Genomic DNA, 22470 nt, shown 5'->3' with positions numbered 1-22470 from the left:
CAGACTTAGTTGCCATTATTTAAGGAATGACATATTGGTGGTGCTTCTAGGACTAGATTGATGTGATAGTGTAAATACAAGTATTTTAGTTTATCATCTGATGTAAATCGTTATGGTTTAATCGGGGCTTCTAGCTCTGGTGGTAAAGAGCTCACAGTCACGGTTGTGAGCTCCGTCACCTGGGTTCGAATCCTGACCATTGGAGAATTAATATTTCGGCATCGCCAGAGACAGAGAACCGACATGTGGCAACACATGATTAGTCTGAACCATTTCTATTGGGCCAGGATACCTCTGTATAATTCAAAAAAAAATTGTTATGGTTTTCTGGATATCATCCATAATTCATGTTTTTATGCATGTAAAAGTTAACCCCCTTAGATATCTCTTGACACCCAAGAATAGTAGAGATAATTAATATACGTGGTGTTAGTATATTTTTAACCCAATATATGTTATCTTTAATACATGTTCAAAACTAATGTTAAATTTCTGAAAATCAATTATTTTTATCCATTATAATCCAATTGGAGCGATCAAACATAATCCAAATAAAAAAATAAGATTAAAATTAAAAATAATTTTAAACAAATTTATAAATTATGGTATAAACTTTACATAATACTAAACTTAGAGCTTCATATTCGATTAAATATACCCTTAATATTTTTGGAACATAGTCCATAGATAATCAGAGTTAGGCCCTGCCAAGATCTATTAACTTCAATGTTTAACTCTTTTTTGCAACTTCTCTGTTTCCAGTCTTTTTTTGTGTCGAAGATTTTGATGAATGAGTTCCAGTAAAGATAGGGACTCTGAGAACAGCCACCGAAGCAAGAAGAGAGAAGGTTCTCTCTCTCTCTTCCTGGTTCAATTATTGTTGTCACTGGAGTTTTAATTATAATTCTCTTCGAAAATGTGACGACGTGAATCCCATAAATTTCGTTCTATTTAAACTTGAAAAATAAGTGTTTTTCGTTTTTGGTGTTTGTGGAGAATAGTCAATCCTTCCCAAGGTTTTTGGATCAAGACGGTCTGGTAAAGAAGAAAAAGATGCATCAAATAATATGAACAACAGAGGAAATCATGATGATCAAGGCAACAATAATGAATATTTCAATGGTATTCTTCTTTAAATACGTACATCACAAGAAAAGATATTTATCATTCTTATAATTAAATGGCTCTTGGATCTTTGTTTGATAGATTTGAAGCGACGAATGGCTACTCGAAAGAAACCGATTCTTGACAACTCTTCTTCGATGATCTGGAAGACTGCTTCTGGTTAGGAAAATTTTGATTTATTGGGTAAACCTACCCTAGAAAAGTTTATATTTATCATATGTACGATTGCTTGCAAACTAAAGAAAAATAAATTTACATTGTCATTTTTTTTCTTCTTTATCTTGATATGTATGTGGGGTCTTCTTGATCCCAGATGAAATCTAAGGTCTGCTAAGAAAATTTTGATATTTTTAATTGTAATATACGTCAGAGAGAATGGAAGGCTTGAACCTGTCGAGTTCTATGGCACCAAAAAAGGAGTTTCGTGAACTCAGGTTTGATAATGAATCAATCTCTAATTTATAATCGTTCTGCTTTTTTTTCGAATTCATATTCACTGTTTTTTTTCATCTCTCAGGGTGTTTGTAGCTACGTGGAATGTAGGAGGAAGAACACCAAACAACGATCTTAACCTCGAAGACTTCTTACTCGTTGAAGGCACAGCAGATATATACATCTGTGGGTATGAATTAATATTTGATAATTTTAGGATTCGTAGGTCTTTTAACGTTATAAAAGAATGAATTATCATTACATGGTTTGTGTATATCTCAGGTTTCAAGAGATTGTTCCTCTAAGTGCAGGAAATGTATTAGTGGTTGAAGACAATGAGCCAGCAGCTAAATGGTTAGCTCTAATAAGCCAAGCTTTAAACAAACCGAAGCAAGACTCTGCTTCAAGAACAACAACCGCTAGTAGTAGTTGTCGTGGTGAAGAGTCAAGAACACCAAGTACTCTAAGTTTCTTTCAAAGACCTAACCTTAAAGTTTTGAGCAGAAACTATCGTGTCGATTCAAGTCTTTTGAAGACTTGTAATTGTCAGGTTATTGGTACTTCGTTTGGTTGGGAAGCTAGGCGGTCAAAAAAGTATAGTGATCATGTTGTAGATAACGATAACTATGTGGAGCCTGAAAATTTTAGGGTTCATGAGAATTTATTGTTTGATGATGTTCCTGCGACTACCAAGATGCCGGAACAAATGAGTTATAGATTGATTGCTAGTAAACAAATGGTTGGGTTATTTTTGTCTGTTTGGGCTAGAAAAGAGTTGATTCCACACATATCTCATCTTAGGCTTGATTCTGTTGGAAGAGGAATCATGGGTCGCTTGGGAAACAAGGTAAAATAACGTTTTTCTTGATTAATTCTAGATTGTTGACACAAGCAAAAAGAATATATATCTTTGTGCTTTTACAGGGATGTATTGCTGTAAGCATGTCACTGCACCAAACAAGCTTTTGCTTTGTGTGTAGCCATTTGGCTTCTGGTGAGAAAGAAGGTGATGAGATGAGAAGAAACGCAGATGTAGCTGAGATTCTGAAGCATACTCAATTCCCCAAAATCACCAAGAACCCTATTTGCTGCGCACCAGAAAGAATCCTTGATCATGAGTATGTTCCCATGAAACTCATAAGCCTTTCTTGATAAACAAGCAAATAAAAACCGCTAAAAGGATGTTTGGGAATTTTGCAGCCGAGTTCTTTGGCTTGGAGATTTGAATTACAGAGTTGCTTTGACCTATGAAGAGACAAGAGTATTACTACAAGACAATGATTGGGATAGGCTTCTTGAGAAAGATCAGGTTTTGTATTATAATGCTCTTAAAATTTCTTATAAGTTTTCGTTCTTTTATTTTGCGGTTGACCAACTACTTTGATCTCTAATTATTTCAGCTCAACATTGAAAGAGGAGCAGGAAGAGTCTTCTCTGGATTTCAAGAAGGTCAAATCTTCTTTGCTCCAACATATAAATACTCTCAAAACTCAGATGCTTACGCCGGAGAAACCACCAAGTCAAAAAGAAAAAGACGTACTCCTGCTTGGTACTAATCCAAAACTTAAGAACCACGTTGTATGGTTTGATTAAAAGCTATACATTTGAATGTGTTCAGGTGTGATCGGATTCTATGGAGAGGAGAAAGAATAGAACAACTTTCTTCACGGTTTTCAGATCACAGACCGGTTTGTGCAATCTTTGCAGTAGAAGTTGTTGTAAAGAGTATGAACAAAGGTAGATTCAGGAAAGGTTATTCTAGTGCGGCTGCAAGATTAGTTGAAGATTGCATACCACAAAGGCATAGTTTTTACGACTAAAATTGTTACAATTATTTTTGAAATAAGTATTATTTTTTATTGTATAGATCATTTGGATAAACAAAAAACAACAAATTCTTAACTCTATTTTTAATACAATGTGTTCTTGAGACACAAATACATGCCTTCACAACCCATGTCCCATATAAATGATACAACAACACTTAGGTACGCTTGTTTTAAAATTACGGGTTTAAACTGTGGAAAGGCTATATAACCTTGCAAAGTCGGTCCTAGAATTCTTAAGCCTAGAATCCGAAAAAGAAAAAAAATGGCTGAAAATAAAAATTTTGTCGTTAGGAGAACTTGAACTCCGGTTAAGGGACATCTACATGGACTATTCAACCACTACATTAAAGATACATTTTGAAGAAATATTACATTCCGAAGAAATGTGGCCGATTTTTTATTTTTGAACTCTGTAACCTTGTCTTCTATATTTTAAACAAATCATGTGTGTATCGATTTTAATAAAATAAAAAGTAAAAATAAGAAATACTACTAAAACTTACAACTTATTTAGTAATAGTACTAAAGTAATTAATAAGTCTACTTAAAAGTATTCTTTTTCTAATTAAATAAATTCCTAAACCAATTTCAATATAAAATAACTATTTGATTACACTTTAATGCCACTGAAAACTACATAATCTAAATTTTAGCATTTATTATCCTCTTAGCAAATTAAACAGCCATCAAAATACCTATATTGATTTTTAAACTAATTAATGTTAAAACATAAATTTAAAATAGTTAAATAATAAACATGAAAAATAATTAATGCTACATTGATTAGGTAAACAACCTTAAAACCATGAAAAAAAATATATTTAGATATGTTAATGTTATATTATTAATAACTAATTAATAAACATTAGAAAACAATCATAAATCCACCACCTAAACTAATTTAGATATTCATTAACTAAATTTAGAATACAATATTATTTTAATCCATATAGTTATATTTTTATTATTTATTACTTATTAGTAATAACTAAAAAAAGTCACATAAAAATCATTTATATAATATATAAATAAAATATAAATTAATATATAAATATATTACTTTACGTATATTTTTATATAAATATTAGCTCAATCTAATTTTTTTTTGTCATTGATTCTGTAAACCAAATTGATAACTCTGCATCCATATGTACGACAAATGACGTTTATTTCCTAGCAAAAAATCTAAATTCAATATGATAAATTTTTGAAGAGTATAAAATATATATCACTAATTTTAAATAATGTATAATTTTTATTATACATGTTTTTATCCTTAAATTTTACCCGTAAAAAGAAAATATACATTCGTGTGGATGCATGAATCATATTATAAAAATGCGGATAATATTATCGACAGTTTACAAGACTAAATAAAATTACTCAATATAAACTATAAAATTATTATTTTGTAAATATCATATTAAATAATTATTTAATATATGTAAAAATTTAAATATATATTATCACTTAAACAAAATAATTATTTATTTATAAAAATAAACATCCGCGTGAGCTCTGGCTATACCTTACATCGTCTTTATCTGATTATTGCATCTATATTAGTGAAAAACTTGTTCCTACTAGCACTTCTCTGTCGGTTCTGTGTGAATTTTTACCATATTGGTCTATGTGTTGTACTCATTTTCTCTTGAGCACGTCTCCATATGGTTTCTCATACTTTTGTTACTTTAAATGCCTCTTGATGAACCTTAATTTTATTAATAAGTGAAACAAACTCAAAGTGTCATTTATTGTCGGAATTATAAGTAAAGATAAGAGGTAGCATGCAATCGGTGCGAGTCCACTGGTGCTAATTATCTATAGAGATCCATTGAATCATGATAAATATCGATTAGCTACCTAATCATGTCTATTAGATTAGCAATGAATTCATTAAGAATAGCGGATATTATTCTGCTTTGACATACAAAAGTCAACTACTTAATATTTTTTGAAAAAGGATGGCCTATAGTCAACTAATTAGCGGTTTCATCACAAATTTCTTTTGGTTTTATGATTTTTGCATTTCACCCGTAGAACTCAGATATACGTAATTGTTAAGCCTTAGTGATGATACTTCTAAGCAAACAAATAAAAACCTATGTGAAGATACAACATATCGACATTGGTATAAACCAGTCACTTATATAATCTATGTACATTTATAATTTTTCGCATGGCTTAATCGAAACCGTTAGTCGAGTTATGCACTCCTATAAGGCTATAACTATAATGGTTTTGTTCATAAAACAAAATACGAGAGAAATGATAGTAACTTTTCACTTTCTGTGGTGGTTGTTGTAAACAGTTTTTAAGAGAAGCAACATAGAGTTCCCTGCTTTCCCTGAAGCAAACAAAAGCTGATAAAGAATCCAAATTTACTATCTAAAGCTTTTTCTTTTGTAAAAGTATCTAAAGTTATATTTATATACATTGACCATTTCTTTCTTATTGTTTGACATTGAGCCTCATTTCTTTTAATACTATGTTTGTATTATAATTAAAATTCGAATATTATTGTTTTCAATATATAAAAATGTCTAAACTCCGAAGTAAAGAAATCTTTGTCGGTCTCTAAATTACAAAAAAAAGGAACTAGAAGTCATGAGCTGAATAAATTTGTTCTGCTAAAATGATACTCAAGATCGAAGAAGGTGCTTTGCGTAGTTTACAAGTCAAGTCCACGTAGATACAACGTGTGAACACGTCTCTATGGGACCCAATAGAGTTTCTCTATGCAGGGCCAGTTTGTTTTTACCCTCAACGCTGATTGGTTCCAACTCCATTTCGTTCCTTTGAGTGTTGTGCATTTTATTTTCAACTTAGCAAAGTTATTGGAAAATTAGCAAAGCAGGCTAAAAACCATGAAAAGAAACCAATCAACACTCAAAAGTTCATAGTGATTTGTATATGAACTCTGGAAATTGATGTTTGTTATTGAAAAGAAGAAGCACTGTAATACAAACCATGAACTTGTCAATCAACACTCAAAGGAACCAATCAACAGTCATTTCCAAAGTTTTTTTTTTTTGAACTTGTCATTTCCAAAGTTCATATACAAATCACTATTGATGTTTGTCATTGAAAAGAAGAAGCACTGTACTACATTTTATACATGCCTTTTTGTTGTTATATCAAAGATTGGATTATATCAAAACTTCAATCAACTAGTAGATATGCAAGAGACTACTAATGGGATTGAAATCTTAAAAAAAAATATCTATATACATTGTTCATATGATTTAGTTCGCAATGAATTTAACACATGGTAAAATTCCATAAACATGTATGAATTAGTTAATTCTTTTTATTTCTTATTAAAGAAGTGGTAATAGACTTGAGTACATAACGAAATTTGAGTGGACATGGCAATTGTCAACGCGTTTGTATGATACTAATATTTTACTTCGATGCATTTTTATTAGATATATGCATTTGATGTTTTTTTTAGAACAAATATGCATCTGGTGTTGTAACTAAACATTAGTGTGTAGTTATTTACAACACACACATGATGTCACCAACGTCATTGACTTCACCACATATATAAGCCAGAGGATATGGCGAAACTATCAACACACAAGAATATTTCAAATCCAGACGACAAACAAAAATCTTCGTTCCTGTCTTAGCATTTGTGTGCATTTTTCCAATTATTTAGTCGAATTATTTTTCCAATAGGGCTTCTTCTTTTTCTATAGAAGCTCATCTCTATTTCCGTCAGTTGTTTATTTTCATTTTTTGTATTAAATCACAAATGGAAATAGCTTTAAATATGAATGGCTGCAAAGAAGAGTTCATGCAAGCTCTTGAACCGTTCATGAAGGTAACTTCATCTTCTTCTTTTCCATCTTCATCAAAACAAGAACCATTAACTCCCAATAACCAAACGGGTCCAATTGGGCTAAACCAGCTCACTCCCACTCAAATCCTCCAAATTCAAAGAGAGTTACATCTCAGACAAAACCAAGCTCGCCGTCGCGGTAGTGCACATAACCTCCATCTTCTCAACGCAAAACCAACCCTAATGAAGAAAACCGACGTAAGTAAACCGGTTAAGCTATACCGCGGTGTAAGACAACGACATTGGGGCAAATGGGTTGCTGAGATACGGTTGCCTAAAACCAGAACCCGGTTGTGGCTCGGTACGTTTGAAACCGAGGAAGAAGCTGCATTAGCTTACGATCAAGCTGCTCGTAGGATAAGAGGAGAAAACGCTCGTCTCAATTTCCCAAACAATGGAGAATACAAGCAGACCTTGTCTCCTACTGTCAACGCTAAGATCGAATCCATCTTCAATACCTCAGATCTTCCCCTGCATGAGCTCAAGAAACCGGCCAAAACAGAGGAAGAGTTCTTTGGTTTTCATTATACAGGTCCTACACCAGATCGAGAGCGTGAATTTTCGGATATGTTCGGATACGGGTTTGGTTCTTCTCTAGAGTCGGATATAACGTTGTTGGATTTGTCAAGCGAATGGGTAAAGGAAGATGAGAGCTTTTGCATGGGTTTGCAGAAGTATCCTTCTTTTGAGATTGATTGGGACGCTATAGATAAACTATCTGGATCCGTATAAGCCTTCAAAACTCATTCGTTTATAATTGTTTTAGAAGTTTATATGTTTTGAGCTTTGTAATATAGAACTTCTTGATGCAGAGGACCAATGAACTTAACTCTGTTTATGCTTTCATTTGTAACATCATTTATTTTAATGGGCCATGTTTATTGGAATATCCAATATCTTTGTAATGGTACGGACATTTGCTATCATGGACAACAATAACGACAACTAGATTTTGAACCGCACGCCCGTGCGGGTGTATATTTCAGAAATATATTGCCCAATCCAAAATTTAAACCAAACCAATTTATATGTTAAGTTTAGATATTCTGACATATGTTATTCAGATTTATATACAATATATTATTTTATTTATATATTTTAAGAAATTCAAAATATATAATCAATTTTAAAAAATAATTTAAATGAGTTATCCGAACCCGAACTGAACCCGCAAAGATCTGAATATAATCCGAACTGAAATTTAGAAATATCTGAATAAGACTGAAATATTTGACTCCGGAAACCCAAAACTCAAACAGATCCGAAACGAACCCGAATGGATACCTGAACGTCCAGCCCTAGTCATAATTCAAACTGAAATTTAGAAATATAAGAACGGCCTGAAATCTTTGACCCCAGAAATCCGAAACCAAACAAATCCGAAACGAACCAGAATTGATACATGAACGCCCAGCCCTAGTCACTGTTATGTATCATATATATGTCATCATATAATTAATTGTATTGGTCCATCATATAAATAATCATATAATTAATAGTATTTTATATGTACTGTCTTATATATAATCATATATATTATATTCTTAAAGTTTAATGTGAAATATAAAAACCATAATTTAAGTTGGTATAGGAAATTAATCTTTTTTGTATTTTTATATATATTGAAAACATTTTTTAGTAATGGTTATTGAAAAATATTTTAGTAATAATAAATTTTTGAATATATGCATATTTTAAATAAATTTTGATATAAATCAACTTTAAATTATTATTTTGATTTGAAATATGTATATAAATTTTAAATTTTATTTTATGATTATCTTAGACAAAACAATATTTTAGGTAATTAGATTAGTCCATTTGTATATTTTAAAATTGATATGATGGATTTCCAATTTTTATTAATAACATAAACCATTATTTTTTATGATGTATATAAAAGGTACACAAAGATGAACAAAGTTATAATAGTAACAACAATGTCATAACAGAGGAAGAATGTTATAGTACGATATGTAAACAGGTATTCTATTTGTGATTGTTTAGAAATGATTATGTTTAATTATTGGTCTGTCATTGTATGATATAGTAATGGTTTAATAATTAGACATAATTTTCGGTATAAATTTTTTCATAGAACGTATGCCTTAAGCCTTGAAATGGTTCAGTAATTATGATAACAATTTAATGGTTTAAGTTTAACGTGTCGGTTTATTAAAATTAAGCTTGGTTCAATTTAAATACAAAACACAGTGTTTTTATATCAGTGACATTCTATTGTAATATTTGTGCAACTTTAACGGGTAAATAATATTTGTACTTCTCCTTTAATAGTTTAGATATTAACCAAATCCATAATCTTAAAAAAAAAACTTATTCCATAATTATGTGCTTGTTTGTTCCTTGTTTCTTAAAGCATTAACAATAAACGATCATAGCATTTAAATTTCTCTAGGGAATGCCTCTTCCCATGCATCCCCATGTGCACAGTTATACATATGTGATATGTTCTTTTTTTCTTTAAACACCACATATGTGATATGTTCATGATCCTTTTTTAACTTAATACGAACATTGATGCTTGAGTTTAGACAGATCAAAGATCTCGAAGCGTGGACCGACATTTCCAATGTTGAAACGTGTAAGAAATTTACAGATAAATATGCGCATGGTGGGAGCTTGAGCGGCCAATGATATGAAAGAAGAACACGTCCCTACTTAACGTTTATTTTCATGTGGTGCAAGCATAGCAACAAAGGGAAAATTGTACTTTTACCCTTATTTTGTGGTTAAAAATGTACTTTAATTCACAAGAAGATTTGGAAGTTGGAGAAATAGTCATTTCTCAGTCATTATCAGAAAAAACACTCTGTATGTTTTCATGTCGTGGAAAAAGGAACGGACCCATCAAGGATGTCTGTCTAAATTTCACTAGTCGACAATCTACATCCTATTAAGCATTAAATTATTTTTAGTTAACTCCTTCCTTTCTTATTTGAGATGTTTCAAAGAAAATAAATTGTTTCATTTTATTGTATTTTAAAATTTTCGTAAATTTATTCGATTTTTGCAACCATATATACAATAGATGCAATTTTATCATGTTTTTAATTAAATACTAAAACCGTATTTTGATAATAAAACTATATTATGTGTATTTTATATTTGGTGTTTTAGTCCAAAAAGAAGTAGTATATTTATAGTGAAATTAAAAATGAATGTTACTTAAGAATTTTTATTTCCGGTTGACAAATTTGTATTGTTCAATATTTTGATGCATGATTTTTAAAGAATGGTTCCAGCATTTGAAATGAAACATTCTTTTTATTGAACAAATAAACTATAATACGTTCTGCAAGATGATGCCGGAAAAAAAACATTTTACAACATTACTGGTGGAGATAAAAACAGCCATATATAGGACAGAAAATATGATTACATCATAAAATAATACACATTTTTCTGTAGATTTTACAAAAGGTATACCCCTTCCCATACTTTCCCTTAGTTTACAAGGTAATAATGCCTTCAAGAAATAGAATTAGAAGGCTATAAAAGAAAGAAAAATATATCCCTGATTGACAAAAGGTCATGTTCATATTTTTCTCAAGGAGAATTATGATGAACAAGATCAACCTATATATAAGGGCACGTTAAGAATTTTCCCTCGTATGTCTTGTAAAATGTTCCATTGAAGGTTAGGGATATACATCATCTATAAATATATACTATATGCTGATAATTATTTTTACTGTGACTACTCCATTGCCCCCTTTACGATCATTGTTGAATCTGTTTCCACTCCACCAACCGTCGCAAGAAATCCATCACCTGTACATTTCACACAATTAAATCATTATACTTGTACAAATATACGGTGCAGGAGTGCCTATACGCGTAATTGGATACATGTATATTTTAACTTGTTTCTTTTTTTAACTTGGATAAATGTATATATGTTAACTTGTTTGTATATATGTATATGTACTTGCCTCGGGTGGATCTTGCAAAGAATACGATGCATTAGTGTCTTTGGGGAATTTGGAGACAAGAATACCAAAGCCTTGTTCTCTCTCTTGAAGCAGCTAAATTAGGTCACAAGTTAAAACGTATATAAAATACAATTAGTAATGTGAAATCATTTGTACAGTATAGGATTTTATGGATAGGTTTCACATAAAGGGGTTTTAATATATCCAAATGACTTATAACTTCAAATTATGAAATAGAAATATTTAAAACACTAAGTAAATTTGTATACCTTAAAAGCATCTTCATCGGTTCGATCATCACCAATATAAATCGGAAATACGTCGTTAGAGTTCTCAAATCCTGCAACAGCCAGAGCATTAGTTAATAACTTATTATTCATTTTTAGCAAAAGAAAAATTATTATTATAAAATAACACACATTCAAGAGCGTTACTATTGTTGATGATTCTGTTTTTCTAAATAATATACCGTTTTGCAGTAAGATACGTCAAACAAGCACAAGGTATAAAACTTTTCGAGATCTCAACTTTTTATGTGCTTTGAAATGTAAAATTAATCAAAATAAAAGAGGAGAAATATATTACCAAGTGACTCTAACAAAAACTCAAGAGCCTTGCCTTTGTCCCATTTAATCATTGGTCGGATTTCAAAAACCTGTTTGAAGTCCAAAAATAAATTCCACTTACATAAGTTTTACTACATTTTTTATAGATTACTTGAATTCACCAACAAGAAGATGTCACAACATACCTTCCGACCTTGGGACAGTTTCAATGTCGGATAGTTCTTTACCACCGACCGAACTTTTAAAGCCAGTTCGCTCCATTTCTGAATATTTTTCCAAACAAAATTGTGAGCATTTAATATTTTCCAAATAAAATTGGAAGAACTTACAGTAGAAATTTGCTTTTAAATATATATATATACAAGTCAGGAAATTTGTAAGTATATATAGTAAAATATTTACCTTCTCATCGACGCAACGGAAGTGTACAGAAAGACAGAACTTGTTGTTCTCCACTTTGGCTCCTGGTGTTGATTTGGTTTTCTCCACTAATTGTTTAAAAACCTATAAAAACATTTCAAATTAAATACTCAACCATATACATACAGATTCCAGAAAGATGAACAAAAAGAAAAAAAAAACTTTTCTTTACCTCATCGATCATGGGAAGAAAGTCTCCTGCTGGTTGATAAAGAACAGATGGTTTATCCTAAACAACAAAGTAAAATTTAGCTAAACAAAAGAAAATTTGGGATTGTAATTTTATATACTATTTGAGTTTTATAATCTTGTATACCTTATTGTATCTAGAGAAACCTTTTGTTGGGCCTTTAATATCCATTCCATGGCTTCCAGCATAATACAGTTCTGCTAGTTTCACAAAGCCATACACCTACAAAAATATTAGGCTTATAGTTAATTAACTTCAATTTGTTGATTAATATTAATCTTTCAAAATAGGAAATGAAATGTACCTTGTCTATGCATCTACCAGTAACTATAGAAGTTGGAAAGCACTTAGCCAGTTTTTTCACCGTTCTTCTCATCTGTGAAACACAGAACGAAAATTAGATACAGAAAGAAACAACAATGAAGATGTTTATAAAACCTATGTCTTGATAAATTAATAAGAACCTTGCTGGTTATGAAAGCTCTGTCTGGATCAGAGACGATTGGAGAGAGAGTACCGTCATAGTCCAGAAACATAACGATTTGTTTTCCCCTCGAAGCTTCGATGATTCTTTCGAACATGTCAAGTGCCGAAGGATGTCGTTTCTGGTAGAAATTATAACGTCAGAAAACATAAATTCAAGAATCACCTATGAAAACAGAGTTTGTCTGAAAAAAGTGTGTGATGGAGCTTACAAGCCAAGTGTTGAGCTCATCTTCTGATGAAAGAGAAGGAAGTGATTTGAGGTGAGTAGGAGAAGAAGCTCTCATGGAATCAACCCAAGAGTTGAGTCTCTGACTTTGAGCGCCACTGAGCTCAAGGTTCTTGAGTAGTTTCTTCTTGGAAATCGAGATGTGACCAGGAACAGTCGGTGGTTTTTGAGCAGAAGGAGTAAAGACGGAGGAGTTGGAGACGGTTATGATTCCGGTATTGGCGTCTGATACGACGACGTTTTGGCTCACCATCTTATAAAACTATAAAGCAGAGAAGAAGTAAAGAAAAAAACAGGGGATTTTCTGATTTTCAGAACAGAGGATGTGAAGTGAAAGTTATTGATCTTCTTGTCAAGATCGTGCCCTTATAAGAAAACCAGTGATTGAAGATGAAACTTCAAAAGGGTTTAGTAAAGAGAATGTGACTAGGAGAGAAGTTAAGGAAACGACAGGTGTTGGGAACAGAGGAAGGAGAAGAAGAAGTTGCACTGTTATTCGAATCTGTAATTTGGCCTTTGCAGTGTTTGAAGAGATGAGTAAGATGGAGAGAGATAGTGTGGGAGAAATGCCAAGTCCAAGAGGTGGCTTATATAGATGCTCAAGCGCACCAAGATTTAGAGCGAGAGAGAGAGAGAGAGAGAGAGAGAGAGAGAGTCTCGTGACAAGTGGGAGCCATGGGACCGAAGTTCTGAGGTAGGACCTACAAGGTTCTGGTGGTGACTCTTCCCTTTGTATATAAAAATAAAGTTGGTCCCAATACATGCCACGTGTGTTAGATGCAAAGGAACCACATTACATTGCCACGTGGTTAGACCGAAAGGAATCACCGTTTTCATCTCATCTTGTTCATGTAACGTCGTATAGATATTTGTTTAAGTAAGCTAACGTCAAAGATCATAATATGGTAGTTAAGTAACCAAGAGCTTTCACGATCAATTTTAACATTCATGCAATAAACTTGGGATAGGTGTGTTTTTATATGCGTATAATCGCCTTACTCAAATCTTTAAAAGTTTAAATTATGTATTGTAGAGTTATTAAATTACGTTGTCCAGCTCTTGACGGTAACCCAAGCTAGACGACTTCATCGCTTTCGTTAACAATCAAATGCAGTATTGTATAATATGAGGGTGAGTGTGACCCCTTGCGGAGTTACGATGGATTATAGATACAGCCATGAGCCATGGCCATGCACACGTAAGATAACTAAAATGACATTACCATTATTTATAGATTGTACGTTATTTAATCAAAGATGAATCATCATATTGTAATAAACCAATAGCTCTCGAACTTTCTTCTATACCTGACTTTTTTTGTTCAGGAATTGATGTTTAAATAATTAATGGAAAAATTCGAAAGTATCCAAAAGTTTTTAGCGGATTGCCAATTCGACATTGATAACTACTTCAATTTCGAACATAAAATTTGATCATACTAATTTCAAATGTACATATCGATCAGCAATGAGCACGAAAACCAAAACTTACTAATCTACTCTAAGTTTTCCTTAAAATATGAGTGACCATTCGATGGAGTTTTAGTTCATATTTGAAGTATCAAAACAATTTGAATTTTGATTGTATAAGTTGCAACGCTTCTTATTTTTTGCACGTGTATATATGTTTTGCGACCGTTTCTGATCTCGTGACCCATCTGGCTTTGGTACTTATCAACTACTATTATCTATAGTGATAAGCTTTTTGGGCAATATTATAGGATATCACACTGTCACGAAAATGGTGTCACTCTAGTGGAACACACATTTGTCACTCCCACACATGACATGCAACCCCAAGTGTGTAATTTCTTATAAAATAAAATGTTCGAGGACGAAACATACAAAACTAAAGCATTTGAATTTCTAGGAAATATATAAAATTGCTCAAAGGAGATATATAAAAAAAACTTTATCAAATTAATAATAATGTTGTTAATACAGTAAGAAACTCTATAAATTAATAAACGAAGTAAATTAATAAATATTTCTCGTTTCAAATTAGACCGATTCAAAATATGACACGAGTTAAAATAAAAAGATAATATTTTTTAAAAAATTATATATAAATATATAGTCCCACTAAAATCATAAATTTATCAAATAAGTTTATATAAGTACAAACAAAATATTATATCATTTATTTCATATTAATAATGAATTTATTTTTAATTTTATTTTAACACTTCAATATATTTTTATAATATTTGGTGAAATTATATCTAAAACTACATTTAAATTCTATGAAAGATATTGCATATACGATAAATAGTATAACAACGATACAAAAGTCAAATTTTAAAAGTTAATATATATATATATAAGAAAATCAACTATTATTATTTTATAAAAAAATATTCTAGAAATAAAAAATCTAAAAGGGTTTTTGTAAACTGTTAAGTCTATAAATTAATAAAATTAATAGTCTCAATATTAATAATTTATAGAGTTTTTACTGTACAAATAATTATATAAATGCAACTCGAATTCGCCACTTATCTTTGAAAACAACATTATTTTGAACTAACCATAAAATCGGCTAAAATAAACTTACTAAACTTTAACCAGCATATCAAGATATATATTTATATAGTTCAAATATATAAATTTGATTGTATAGTATATATTTTTATATTTTAATGTTATGTCCCTAATTGTGTAACTCTATAATCTTATTGTTTATATATATATATATATATATATATATATATATTTTAAATTGAATGTTTAAATTTAGTTCAAAAGAAAATATCTTGTTACAAGAATTATAAAAAAAACAGAATAGAAAACTCTTTTCTTCTCTTCTTCATCAACCTTACTTGTCTACCTTCTCATAAGTACCTAGTTCTCACTCCTACTATTGTTTATATTTTTTATTTGACATAGCCAATATATAATGATTTGTTTTATAAATATTTTTATTAAATATTATTACATAACTAATATATTTTTAAGTTTTGTACAATAAATTCATAATTTTAAATAATCAAATAAATAATCTTCGTCATTTTTTTTTTCCAATTTTAATATTTTGCATATAATAAATTTTTTAAAAATTATTAATTATATTTATTTAGAATAGTTTATATCTTAGTGTTGTGTTCAAAAAATAAATCTAAAATTTTAGTATATTATGGGAACTAAATATACTGTTTTATTTACTTTATTTTAAAATACTGAATAACTTTGTACTGGTAGTTCTAAGAGAAATATTATATTTCAATATATTTTTTATTTGGAATATTTTTACTTTGAAAATTTTATATTTGTCAAAATATTCTCTGACAAAAGGAATATTTACTTAATATGATATAGAATCTCGATTATGCAAATATTAAATATTACAATCACAAATTTATATTTCAGATATTAGGGAGACATAACTTAATTATGGTGACATATTATTTTAATAAATTTTATTGATATAAGATATTTTGATATTATAGTATTAAGTTTTCTGGTTTTTTGTTATTAAATTAAAATTTCAGAATATTATACTACATTTAATTTTTATAACATAATTTATTTTTTTTCGTGCTGCATTTCAAAATATTACACTTTTAACCTCTATAATTTTGTCTTTTATAAAATTTTAAAATATTATCATTTTAAGTTTAGAATATTTATTTTCAAAATTATATATTTGGTTTTTAAAAATTAGAAAATTACAATACTATTTTGAAATATTATCATTTTGAGTTTGAAATATTTAGTTTCAATGTTATATATTTGATTAAGAAAAATTAGAAATTAAGAAACTATTTTCGAATTTGGAAGAGTATATGTGAGATATGTTAGGGTAATTATTGGTCGGTTGTGAAAAAAAATATTGATTTTGGTTATTGTATATTTATAGTGTTTAGCTTATGCGATAATTATTACTGGTTTCTTAATTTAATATGTCGACATTAATTATTAAATATTAGCTTTAACATATTAACTTACTGCATTAATTATTAAATTTAACGTAATATTAAGAATATTGGAGTTGTAAAAAAAGAATATTGGAATAAAATAGTTTGGAAGATTCTTTCCAAAAATTTAGAAAATTCAAATTGTGATATATAATTATGGTTAGATTGTTATTAGGTAAATATAAAAATGTATTTAAATAAAAAATATTAATATACAGTTCAACTTAAAAATCACATATTAAAAGATCATATCACACATTAAAAGATCATGTATGAAAAAGATTATGACTTCTATTTCAATAGGTAAGACTAGATTTTGATCCGCACGCCCGTGCGGATGTATATTTCAAAATATATTGCTATTTATTTTTTGATGTTAATATCAAAATTGGATAAAAATTTCAAATCTAAAGAACCGAACCGATCATGATCCGAAAGAGTAATACCAAAATCAAACCAAAATTTATTAAATATCTAAATTATTCAAAATTTTAATATTTAGACAACCGAAACCATAACCAATTCGAACCGAAGTATTTTGGATATCAAAATGTATCCGAAAAAAAAATATATACTTGTATATATATTAATTATTTTAGTTTTAATGTATATAAAAACATCCTGAATATATATGATACTTTTAGGTTGGTGTAAATACAGTGAAACCTCTATAAATTAATAATGTTGGGACTACACCAAAACTATATTTTTTTATTAATTTATAGAGATTATTAATTTATCGAGATACTAATTGAACTAAAAACTCAATTTGGGACTATGAAATTATATTAATTTATAGAAATATTAATCTATCGATTATTAATTTAAAGAGGTTATACTGTACTTGAAAATATATAAAAATAGTCAAATATAAATATCTAACATAGTGGAAGTACACTTAAAACACCAAAAAAATTTAAAATAGTTTTTGATTCAAAATTTAAACCAAACAATTTATATATTAAGTTTAGGTATTCTGACATATGTTATTCAAATTTATATACAATATATTATTTTATTTATAGATTTAAGAAATTATATGTAACGAATTAAAAATGGGTTATCCGAACCCGAACTGAACCCGCAAAGATCCGAATATAATTCGAACTGAAATTTAGAAATATTTGAATAAGGCATAAATCTTTGACCCCGAAAACCCAAACAGATCCAAAACGAACTCGAATGGATACATGAACGTCGAGCCCTAGTCATAATTCAAACTTAAATTTAGAAATATATGAATGAGACTGAAATCTTTGACCCCGAAAATCTGAAATCCAAACAGATCCAAAACGAACCGGAACGGATATGTAAACGCCAGCCCTATTCACTATTATGTATCATATATATGTCATCATATAATTAATTGAATTGGTCTATCATATAATTAATCATATAATTAATAGTAATTTATATGTACTATTTTATAAATAATCACATATATTATATTCTTAAAATTTAATGTGAAATATAAAAATTACAATTTAAGTTGGTATATGAAACTAATATTTTTGTTGTATTTTTCTTATATATATTAAAACATTTTTAATAATGGTTATTGGAAAATATTTTAGTAAAAATAATTTTTTTTAATATATGCATATTTTAAATCAATTTTTGATATAAATCTACTTTAAATTATTATTTTGATTTTAATTATGTATGTAGAATTTAAATTTTATCTTATGATTATTTTAGACAAAAAAATGTTTTTAGGTAATTAGATTAGTCCATTTTGTATATTTTAAAACTGATATAATGGATTTCCAATTTTTATTAATAACATAATCAATTACTTTTTTTCTTACTTTTATCCATGTTTCAAAATTTTAATTTTTGCATTATTTTTCTATGAATTATTATTAATTTTATGATATTTGTTTTTTGAAAATTGAACTCGTGAAATTTTTATATTTGACTAAACTAAATAAGGTAATAATACTGTTTTTAAAAATAAATTATATAATATACTATTTATATTTCAGTTTATGTTTTTATTTTCACCATAAAAAATTGTAAATATAATTACAAAATTGTAAATAAAAAGAAATATATAAAGAATGTTGTTTGATTTATTGTAAAAACAATGGCTAAATATTTAAATAAAAAGAAGTATTTTCACCATAAAAAATTGTAAATATAGTTACAAAATTGTAAATAAAAAGAAATATATAAAGAATGTTGTTTGATTTATTGTAAAAACAATGGCTAAATATTTAAATAAAAAGAAGTATTAAAATGTTACTCATGTTTGTAAACAATTCTAATTTGTTATTAATTTATTGAAAATACAATGGGTAAATGTATAAATAAAAGAAAATACACATCTCTACTATCTATGTTTCCAAACATATCTCATTTATACTATTATATTTGTCTCCAAACAATCTAATTGTGTACTTCAACTTTAGTAATATAGATTTTTATATTTGACTAAACTAAATAAGGTAATAATACTGTTTTTAAAAAAGAATTATATAATATACTATTTATATTTCGGTACATGTTTTTATTTTCTCCGTAAAGAATTGTAAATATAGTGACAGAATTGTAAATAAAAAGAAATATAGAAAGAAAGTTGTTTAATTTATTGTAAAAACAATGACTAAATGTTTAAATAAAAAGAAGTATTAAATATGTTATTCATATTTCTAAACAATTCTTATTTGTTATTAATTTATTGAAAATACAATGGCTAAATGTATAAATAAAAAAAATACACATCTCTACTATCCATGTTTCCAAACGTATCTCATTTATTCTATTATCTTTCTTTCCAAACAATCCAATTGTGTACTTTAACTTTAATAATATAAATAGATATGCGGTTTTAAATTAGTTTAAATACATTTCCTTTTAAAATTTAATCACAGTAAAAACCAGAATATTCATTACTAAAAAAAATATTCCTTACTAAAGATAAGCAATACGTGTTCTCAAAGTTTGATAAGAGAATATGGAGATTGTCTCAGTTAATTGATATATTGTTTATTATGATGATGATTGGTTGAAATAGGAAAAAAATAGTTTGGAAAACACGTTATTATTAGTATCCATTAAATAGCTTTAGATTTAGATTGTTTGTGTTAGTTGCTTGATATTGTTATATTTATGACGATTGCCTGGAAGTAGGAATGGTTTTGGAATCATATTGAGTTCAGAAAAGTAATCAATCCAGTTTCAAAAAAAAAGTAATCAATTATTAGTTTTGATTTTGTTCACCGAGAAAATTTAATGATACTAACTATAATAATATTTTTGATGCTAACTAATAAAACTAAGAATTTCAAATATATATTAACATTTTATACATGTGTAAATCATAATATATATGATGTTACAAACATACAACTGCTCAAACCATAAAACCGAGCAAACAAAATAAAAGATGCAATTTAAAAGTTAGATGACAAAAAAGTTACTTGATAGCAAACCAATGTATATTAAACCGAGGGATGCTGCGGAGAATGACATATTTTTGGTTCATTTGGTTTAGTTTTAAATTAAATCAGAGAAGGGGATTTCAGTTTCCAATTAAATCAGTAAAGGAGACATCAATTTAGGTTTGGTTGTTAAGGAAATATTCACATCGTTTATTCTTAAGACAGTGGCACAAAGTGGTAATTTTTGTGCAAACTAAGGATTAAGTATTATTTGTATTTCAGTTTTAGTAGATTAGATTTGTTTGCTATTATTTTATTCTCATTAACTATCCAACTGTTTAATACGATGCATTTGCAAAGTTTTCATTTTCTGCCATCAAAGTTTTCATTTTCTGCCTTTATATTCAAATTGATTTCATAAAAAAACTCTCACTGGGATAATTTGCTTAAAACAATCGAACTATTAGAGGTTTATATAAGATTTGCCTTTTATTTCATGCTGTAACAGTACTTGATATTATAGTTTTATATACATATATGTGTGTGTGTGTTATTTTTTGCATAAGAAAATGGTAATGTGGACTACTGTGTATACGGGGTATGTACACGTTGATGATTGTAAGCAACAAACAATGCGTATGTGTGCATAAAAATTTGTTAATCCTGTGGATTATGTATATAACTATATGCATGTAACAAATCGAACCGTGGATCGCGTGGAAATATGCTCTTGTTACATCCTTGTTATTGAATACTAGGATTATGGCCCATGCTATGCATGGGCATTACTATGCCTAATAATATTCCATTCCAAATTTGAAAATATTTTGTTACTCTGAATCAAATTTCTATTATATTAAATCTGAAAAATAAATACAAATAGTTATGAATAAAAATAAATAGAGAATTTGAATATATTTAATTATGTCTAGTACTATGGTATTATGGCCCCTACTATGTGCAGGATCACATTATATTTAGAATATAAAACGGTAATTAGAAAATCAAAAGTGTATGAATGGTGTAGGATATGATTTTGTTAAAATATAAGTCTAAGTATTAGTTATTATGATTGCTTATATATAAAATACTTATATATTTATAGAAAGTATGATTAAATAGTTAGAGATATATATATTCTTTTAAAGCATACATATACGTTATTACTTTTTGCAATCAAACACATCAACCAAACGAAATTCACAACAAAATCAGCAAACAATGTTTAAGGTTAAATATTTCAGCTGAAGAAGTTGAAATAGTTTATAAGAATCTCAGCAAAATCAACCAAAATGTCATAACGAATGATTAACAAAAAAAACTATAGGATTAGAAAAGGAGAACTCACCGATTTGTTAAAAGATGGTACTAACGTTCATGAATCCGGATGCCTAGATGATTTTCCTTCTTATTTTCAAATCACCCTTCCTCGGTAATTTTTTTCAATCTTTATACGGCTCGTATATTGGTTTGATTTTCACTGAAAATTACTTGCATATAAATGTCAGAACAACACGTCAACACATGTGATTGACTTTTAACTGGCAATTCTACAAAAATGAAATAGAATGAAAATATAAAAAGAGTAAACATGGAAACGATCATCCATCTCCATGTTCCTCTAATCGTTCAACCTTTTAATGATGCGGTGTCAACAAAACTCTAGAATCATTAAAATTTATCACTGTTAGATGAAACAAAAGTTCAAAACAACTCATTTTTCATTTAACAAAATAAAAAACTAACTCACTCTTGACAAAGGAGAATGAGTGTTGTTTTCAATTATTCTTTGATCTCAGTTCCTCTGTCTTCGTGTTCCACCATCTTCAGTCTCACCTTTTACTTTACGATAGTGGTAATTTCTCGAATATTAGGGGATATATATGATTAGAACCAAACAAATAATACATTAAAAAAATAATACATTAAAAATCGTGGAATGGGGAAGTTACGTGAATCATGGGTGTGTAACTGCTTATCGGTTTACTTGTCTTTGATAAAAAAAATATTTAGCAACTAAAACAATTTCCAAAAATTAATTATTTTTAATTAAAAATGATAAAAGCCACATGTCACTCATAGAATTGTCAATTGACTTCT

At 28.6% G+C, this 22470-nt stretch overlaps 3 protein-coding genes across 3 annotated transcripts; 2 read left to right on the top strand and 1 right to left on the bottom strand.

Annotated features, from left to right (window-relative positions):
- Positions 1-850: 850 nt before the first annotated feature.
- LOC108810211 (type I inositol polyphosphate 5-phosphatase 5-like) lies at positions 851-3548 on the top strand. Its single transcript, XM_018582340.2, has 9 exons — positions 851-1122; positions 1207-1284; positions 1496-1559; positions 1643-1747; positions 1840-2404; positions 2482-2675; positions 2758-2866; positions 2958-3106; positions 3176-3548. The coding sequence occupies exons 1-9, from the start codon at positions 1068-1070 to the stop codon at positions 3375-3377; spliced, it is 1521 nt and encodes a 506-aa protein (XP_018437842.1). The 5' UTR covers positions 851-1067; the 3' UTR covers positions 3378-3548.
- A 3446-nt stretch (positions 3549-6994) lies between these two features.
- Positions 6995-8092, top strand: LOC108810994 (ethylene-responsive transcription factor ERF057-like). The gene has a single exon (XM_018583063.2). It carries the CDS (start codon positions 7147-7149, stop codon positions 7963-7965), a length of 819 nt encoding a protein of 272 aa, XP_018438565.2. The 5' UTR covers positions 6995-7146; the 3' UTR covers positions 7966-8092.
- A 2495-nt stretch (positions 8093-10587) lies between these two features.
- LOC108806821 (probable trehalose-phosphate phosphatase J) lies at positions 10588-13647 on the bottom strand. Its single transcript, XM_018579017.2, has 11 exons — positions 13058-13647; positions 12827-12967; positions 12667-12738; positions 12489-12584; positions 12345-12401; positions 12155-12256; positions 11938-12015; positions 11772-11841; positions 11456-11526; positions 11187-11279; positions 10588-11025 (listed from the first exon to the last, which is right to left on the bottom strand). The coding sequence occupies exons 1-11, from the start codon at positions 13325-13327 to the stop codon at positions 10975-10977; spliced, it is 1101 nt and encodes a 366-aa protein (XP_018434519.1). The 5' UTR covers positions 13328-13647; the 3' UTR covers positions 10588-10974.
- Positions 13648-22470: the final 8823 nt, after the last annotated feature.

This window comes from Raphanus sativus, chromosome 6 (assembly GCF_000801105.2).
Source record: "Raphanus sativus cultivar WK10039 chromosome 6, ASM80110v3, whole genome shotgun sequence".
Taxonomy (NCBI): domain Eukaryota; kingdom Viridiplantae; phylum Streptophyta; class Magnoliopsida; order Brassicales; family Brassicaceae; genus Raphanus; species Raphanus sativus.
The sequence above is the reverse complement of the archived record's forward strand: the minus strand, read 5'-3'. Positions and strand labels throughout refer to the sequence as shown.

Excerpts from the sequence above, each read along its gene's own strand:
- LOC108810211 (XM_018582340.2), top strand. The coding sequence starts at position 1,068 with ATGAACAACAGAGGAAATCATGATGATCAAGGCAACAATAATGAATAT. Across the intron at positions 1,123-1,206 it reads CAATAATGAATATTTCAATG|ATTTGAAGCGACGAATGGCT; the intron begins GTATTCTTCTTT and ends TTTGTTTGATAG. Across the intron at positions 1,560-1,642 it reads AAGGAGTTTCGTGAACTCAG|GGTGTTTGTAGCTACGTGGA; the intron begins GTTTGATAATGA and ends TTCATCTCTCAG.
- LOC108806821 (XM_018579017.2), bottom strand. The coding sequence starts at position 13,327 with ATGGTGAGCCAAAACGTCGTCGTATCAGACGCCAATACCGGAATCATA. Across the intron at positions 12,016-12,154 it reads TCCGTTGCGTCGATGAGAAG|AAATGGAGCGAACTGGCTTT; the intron begins GTAAATATTTTA and ends AAAAATATTCAG. Across the intron at positions 11,280-11,455 it reads CCGATGAAGATGCTTTTAAG|CTGCTTCAAGAGAGAGAACA; the intron begins GTATACAAATTT and ends GACCTAATTTAG.
- LOC108810994 (XM_018583063.2), top strand. The coding sequence starts at position 7,147 with ATGGAAATAGCTTTAAATATGAATGGCTGCAAAGAAGAGTTCATGCAA.